Source organism: Pteropus alecto, unplaced genomic scaffold, assembly GCF_000325575.1.
Source record: "Pteropus alecto unplaced genomic scaffold, ASM32557v1 scaffold177, whole genome shotgun sequence".
In the NCBI taxonomy this organism is placed as follows: domain Eukaryota; kingdom Metazoa; phylum Chordata; class Mammalia; order Chiroptera; family Pteropodidae; genus Pteropus; species Pteropus alecto.
In genome coordinates, this window is record NW_006442207.1 from 3,121,284 (window position 1) to 3,128,817 (window position 7,534).

Sequence of the window (7,534 nt, forward strand, 5' to 3'; positions counted from 1 at the left end):
TCCTCCTTATTATACAGATGTAGACCTCAGAGTGGCACATAAGAGTTGAATTTAATTTAAAAATCCATTCCTTAACTTACCGTATTATGAACACTCAAAAAATATTACAGAACAGTAATAGCCAGCTAACCCCATGGTTTTGTGTTAAACACCGAATTTTAAGAAAAACCCAGCAGAGGAACTTCAAAATTACTTTGATTTTTAGGTTTAAATAAAATCTTTAACATTATTTCAGAATAGAACTAGGCTTCAGAATTCACTGTATAAGCAAATTGATAAACCACATCGTACTCTTATATACATAAAAAAAGAGATTTGGGGCAGCTTTGAGTGTACTACGATAATGGAAAATATACCTGTGTATATATAGATATAGATATAGATATAGATATATATCAGACAGATAACTTCCACTTAATAATAATTAGTAAGATGCTTACCACAGGAGAAAATAAAATATAATTTTAAATATTCTGCTTCTACCTCTATTATTTTCTAAAGTATGTCAAAGGAACAAATTAGCAATTAGCTCCTGAGATTTATTTCTAATGTTTAATTTTTACAAGAAGAAGTAAACAAAGAATTTAAGCTCTAAAAAATCAACTGAACAATATTTTCAACTCAAATTTTAAAAAAATTTCAAGTTATTGATTTACTTGAGATCACTGAACATATGTGGCCATAAGGAATTTTAAAAATCAGAAATCAGAATCATTTACCAAGATGAAAGAAACTGATACTGAATTTAGGATTTTAAGAATGGAGGTACTCAATTAACGAAACTACTACTTAATTAAGTGAATGTTAAAATACTATATAGTCCCCCAAATTGATCTATAGGCTCGACATAAGTCCTATCAAAATACTAGCGGGCTTCCTGCAGAAATTGACAAACATATCCTGAAATTTAAGTGGAAATTCAAGGGACTCGGAAGAACCAAAACAAGCTTCAAAGATAACAAAGTTGGAGAACTCACATATTTTCTAATTTTAAAACTTACTACAAAGCTATAGTAATCAAGAAAGTGCAGTATTGTCCTATGACAGACCTATAAATTAATGGAACAGTATCCAGAGTCCAGAAATAAATCCTCACACTTATAGCGAATTTTCGACAAAGATCCCGAGATCATTCAGTGGGGAAAAAAACAGTTTTTTCAACAAGTAATGAAAAATTATCATATGACCCAGCAATTCCATTCATAGTTACATACCCAAAAGAAATGAAAACATAAGCTCACGCAGAAACTTGTACACACAAAGTAGCATGTTTCAGAATATTCCCAAAATGGAAACAACTAGGTGTCCACCAACTGATGAATTTATTAGAAAAATGTGCTATATCTATACAATATAAGATTGGCAATAAAAAGGAATGAAGTACTGACACATGCCACCACACAGGTGAACCTCTGCCACATATGCTAAGTGAACAGTCACAAAAGACCATACAGTGTATGATTCCATTTACATAAAAATGGAATGAAAATAGAGAAGAGGGAAATCTATAAAGACAAAAAGTAGATCAGTGCTTGCCTAGGGCTGAAGAAGATGGCTGGGGGAAATGGAGGAGTCGGTGGCAATGACTGCTAAAGGGTGTGGGGTTTCTTTTGGGGATGATGAAGATGTCCTAAAATTAATTTCAGTGATGGTTACACAACTCTGTGTACACTAAAAGCTATCAAACTGTATGATTGAAATTGGTGAATTATATGGTTTCTAAATTATATTTTAATAAAGCTGTTACCAAAAAACCAACAATGCTATATATTAATAAATATTACTTGATTCCCAAATAAAAGGGCTTTCTAAATGAGGGTATGCACGTAAATATTTTTCTTCTTTGACATATCACTAAAAACAAGTGATACAAATGAAACAGAGGCATGCCGGTTATTTATATAAGAAAAGTGAGAAAAACAATGAGACTACCAACATTAATATCATGTTTTATGAAATACAAAGCACAAGCACATATGGTCCTGCAGCCAACAAATGACAAACCAGAATGAGTCATTTGTCTCCTCTTCTGAGTTCAAACGTAGAGCTAACATATAAAGAATAGGAAGGTTGATAACTCCCAGGACATACTCAGCAATTCATGTAAGATCTTGAAGAAACACTTGAAAAGACAGGAGGTGGTTACGCCTCTTGTAGGGAGTAAATACTGACCTGCACTAGGAGCGGACCAGAGTCCACACTGTCCTGGATGGATGGATGTCTACTCTGCCTGCCGTGCAGCAAGAAAGCAGCAGAACCTGTCCAGTGCCCACCGAAGACTGCAAACTAAAGGTAGAGTGGCTCTAGACCCAGCTTGAGTGAGAAATCACATAGCTAAACATGCAGGAGGCTAGACAACCCCTAAGCATTCACTCCTCCACACCTCAACTGCTGATCTGGCAGTTACGTCAGAGAGAGGCTCTCATGTGATAAGAATAATGCTTAGGAAAGAGGGACTAGAAATTTCTCTACAGTCAAAGGGACACCTGTGGCAAATGAGCAGCAGTGATTGTTACCAGATTATACACTATGTTCAGCTTCCTCACCTCCAACTGCTAAGCGCCTGTAAGAGCAGGATCTAGAGTCCATCTTCTTAAAGGGATATCAGTAACGAAAATGAAATATGTGTACATGGAAAAAATAAAGGAGACTTCCGAAGACTGTAAGAACCAAGAAAGACAAAAATGAAGCGAGCTATACCAAAGGAAATCAAATATAATGGAAGACATGGAACAATATTTAAAGTAAATATAATAAATGTTTGCAGAAAGATAAGGGAAGGTATTAAAATATGAAGCATCCACAAGCAGTCTGAAGAAAAGCCAACTTAAAGCCAATTATATAGTAACACCAAAATATGTAATTGTCGATAGGACGTCAATTCATGGGTTAAACAGCAGAAAGGATACACTCTAAGAAAAAATCAATATGCTGGAATGCCAGACTGAAGAATGTCCCTGGGGTCAGGAAGAGATCTCAGAAAACATAGAAATGATGAGAGAAAAGTTAAGAAATACAGGTGACAAAAGAAGTGTCAAGAGTATCTAGCAGGAATTCCAGAAGGAGAGAGAAGAGAGTAAGAAATATTTTTTTTTTAAATAGCAACCAAAAATTAGCCAGAATTATACAAAGCCTAGGTCTGCAGATTGAAAAGGTTCATAGAGTGCCAAATAGAAGAATATATACATAGCAGAGAGGAATTTAATAACATTGAGAAAGAAGAGAAACTTCTGAAAGATGCCAAAAAGAAAATGGAGATCGTTTACAAAGGACGAAGACTCAAACTGACACCAGACTTGAGACAATGGAGAACGAGAGAACTTCAAAATGAAATTTTATATCTAATTAAACTGTTATCTACATGTGAGAACAAAATAAATATACGGGTAGGCATTTAAAGTCTTAAAGAATATGCCACATAATGTTTCTCTTTGAGAAAACCTCTTGGAGAATTTACTCTTCTAAAAAAATAAAAGAGATCCATGTTCCAAAAGCTAGATATAAAATATAAAGTAGCAAAAGAGAGTTCATTGTTATTGAGACATGCCATAATAAAGAAAAAATATATCTATAATATCTGGATCAATAATTCTAGCACTTAACATAGGAGGTGGGAGGAACAGAGGGAGTTTAGAGCATGCTAAAGTATTAATTTTGTTTGAGATGGACATGGTATGAATATGTATAAATAAATTTTAGACACTGCTAGGGAAAAATAAGTATCACTATGAATCTTCAGAAGTAAGGGGTAAAAATGAGAAACATAGAAACAGAATATGAAATACTTAGTTTAGTAGAAGACAATCAATTGATCCAAAAGAAGCTGGGTAAAAACACTAAAAAGAAGCAAAGCTAGTAACAACAACACACACACATACACACACAATGGAGTACATAAAATAAGCCTTGGTAGAAGGGTAATTATTGTCAATGTAAATAGATTAAGTTTACCAATCAAAACACAGACTTACTGAGTGAAAACAAAAAGCTAAGTCTTTTCTGAAACAAAAAATACATGTAAAAGAAAATGAAAAATGATGGAAATAAAGGATTAAAAGAAAGACTACCAGGAAGATATGAACTAAAAGAAAGTAAAGGGAGAAAATTTTAAACTCAACAAAATAAAATTTAGATTAAAAATCATCAAAATAATAAAGGAGGAAATAAAAATTGAAAAAAATAAAGCAGAATGATTATGAGCACATATACACCTAACAATACATTTTTGAACACCATTAAGCAGCAACTGACAAACCATGGTCACACACACACACACACACACACACACACACACACACAACTGCATTTGTTCCTTAAGTTTGTGAGTTTTTGAGTTCTTTGATTACCACTTTTCCTCCTTGGCCTCTGTATGTATTTTTTACATTAATTTTTCTCTTGTTACTTGAGTTTTAGCAGTATTTGAGAATGTTTTAAACAGATGAGGGAGGAAAAAAAAAGTTGGATTCAAATAGTTCGGGTTTTCTATTTGGTAAAGGGTTTTTACTAAAGTTATTTGAAACAAGGGGTCAAAATGAAATTAGAGCACTTCCTGTAACTTTCATGTAATCATTCTGTCTCTCTTCTAATTCCTCTCCAAGTAATGGGAGATATACACGTAAACTTCCTAATGTTCTAACCTTCCATGGCAACCGGTAATCAGTCCTACCATAGTAAAAAATCAAGAACACAAATGCTAAAAAACATTCACAGGGAAACGTCCTTTAAATACTGGCCCTTTGTATAGAATCCATGAGGTCTGCTTTAGTTTTATTTTTTCACAATAACCAAAAATGCAAAAGGCAGAATCAATTATATTTGTACTTAGGTTTTTGAAGGGCTCTTTTTTTATATTTCTTGCTTTCCTTGAAGAAAAGCAAAATATGAAAATAGCAACATGAAATTAGTCTCATAAGAGCATTTCTACTAAAGGGAAAAAAATATTTCCACTCTACAGTCTTTCTTATTCATTGTACTTAACCATCTTACTTTACATAAAATATAAATTTAAAAAATTAACATACAATTAAATTACTATGCCTCAAAATGCTTTGATTAGTCACTAATTACAATCTGTGGATTTTTCCTCTTTGGGGATTGCTATTTTCAGACCATTTCAGGAATAATTTCAGGATTCTAATACCACATTTACTTGCACGAAATGACTTCTGTTTCACCATACTCTATTTCTGCATTTGCAACAAAAGAATATACTAATACTACCACTACCACAAAAATATTCACTGCATTCTACAATTCTCAACACTCAAAAGTGAAACTATGTAATTAAAATGCAACTCATCTCCACCGATAATCAACTTTGTTAATAAAGATAGATGTGAATTGTTAACTAAGGGGCATTAGGCACTCTAAGGGCTAACTATAGGTGCTCGGTTTCTTCCATCATACCTATATCGTAAATTCCTTCAGCTCCTATCTGTCAGGGAAAGGCTGCCAGGTGAGCCGTCTGTCACTCTTGCCTAGGCTAATAGATTCTCCGGTGGCTTTTGTTACAGCTCATGTCATACTATTAAAACTATGTGTCTCGAAAATGGCATAATATACGTAGCCGAATCTTGTCAACTCTAGATAATCAGACTCTGTTTGGCTTCACAAGCAGATGCAGATTAGAGATGCAATATAAATATGCAAATCACAGCGGTCCACTTTCAGCATCACTGTTCCTACCTCTAATGGCCCTCGCAGAAAGTCTGTTTGTTCGGCTCCTACTTCCAGGGCTACATCGACAGAAGCAAAGGGACGGCTGGCCATCTGCTGTCTTTCTCGAAGCAGTTGCTGGAGGGAGTTAAAAATGATTTGTTTTAAAATAGTTTTACAAACATTAAATTCAACAATATCTGCTTCCATTCTGAACAAATGGCACTCAAAATTTAGGAATCATCTAATACACATATCCATATCTAGATCACTAAAAATGAAAATCATTTTCTCTCCATAGCCTGGGTTATATTTCCATAGATGCTTTAAATGTATGATGCCTGCAAAGAACTCTTCCCTTGACCTCCATCTCACAAACCTAATGAAACGTTCTCAAAAGCATTTTGAAAACTTCAGGTGAGAGGTGCTGCTTAAATAAGTGCTATTACGATCACGGCTATGCCAAGTTTTCCCACTCTAACTCATGCTCTTGTCTTAGCTGAAAGCAAATAACAGTAGAAATATTTAAGAAAACAACGAAAAGTTGTCAAAATGCATTAATAAGAGATTAAAATCACATATACATTCCAAGAGTAAGTCATGTAAGTTGTCAAACTGCTGAGGAATCAGTAGGAATTATCATTCACAGCACTTACAACTTTATTCAAAGCCTCTGTGTTCATTATTTAAAATGAGGAATGATTAGTAGTTCACAAAAATTTTGTGCCAGAGCTTCTAAAGTACCCCCAATGCATATTTTTTCTCCTTGTGCCTATTCTGGGTTTTGACCAAGCTAACACCAATGAACTAGCAAGTCTCAACCAGCTTCCAAGCTAATTTATATTTCTGTCTCTCCTTGTAATTACAATATTCATTAAGTCATGATAAGAAAAAATTGATGACCGGCACTAGATATTGCAAGTCTTGCCCTTCTCATTCTATACAGCTAATAAAATTATTATTAAATATTAAAAGTGAATGAGCAATGCAATTAAATATCCTTTCAAATAAGAAGAAAATCATATCATCGAAGAAAGGAAAAATCCTTGAACACAATGAATGGCTTCACTATTCACCGAGATTTTTTAAATACACTGTTATTAACTTAAAAAGTTAACAACTGGTCTCTGAATGTAAATGTATACAGCGCTGTAATGCCCCATTCATAAAACTCCCTTTTAGATAATGAAGGAACATAAGTCAACAACTGATGGCAGTTTAGTATTTAACATTTTGTTTTAACACTTGTGACACAGCAGTGACAGTGTTCATGAAATGAGCAGCTAAAATACCATTTAAGGTCTTACTTTTTGTCATTAGTTCTACTTACCTGCCAATATGAGGTAGAAATAATATAACTAGTACAGAGTAATAGTTTTTCTTAAATTATATGTATATTTTAGAAGTAATAAAGACATACTAAAAACTTATTTAAAGGAAAAATAAGTGTGATCTAAACCACCAAATTATTCACTGTAATATAAACTCGAAATTATGTTATTAAAAATGCAGCTGCTGGCAAATAGAAACTTGTTTGTGCCTCTCTCAGTAGGAGTGGCTAATTGATCTGAATACTGTGTCCATGAAAAATGCAAACATCCTGTTATTTTAAGTGCCAAAGGGATACTAAGTGTAGAAAACATCATGTTCTTTGTCTCCTCCAGTAAACATACGCACACACCGACACACACACATACACACACACAAATATACAAAGTATCTTTCCTACAGTAAAGTACAAAGTGTTGAAAAAATTATAAATTAAACTTTAGATGTGAACACAATTTTCTAACATTCGTATTAAAAAGTTTGTTCATTTATATTAGTTCTTGCTTACAAATGGCGGCTTACACAATTATATGATTTTTAACAAAATAAA

General features: G+C 33.5%; 1 protein-coding gene across 1 annotated transcript in view; it reads right to left on the reverse strand.

Moving 5' to 3' along the window:
• ATRNL1 (attractin like 1) overlaps nt 1–7,534 on the reverse strand; it is a 548,298-nt gene that overhangs the window by 182,337 nt on the left and 358,427 nt on the right. The window contains exon 27 of the mRNA XM_006920939.3: nt 5,686–5,793. Within this exon, the coding sequence (XP_006921001.2) occupies nt 5,686–5,793 (108 nt within the window). The remainder of the gene's footprint in view (nt 1–5,685; nt 5,794–7,534) is intronic.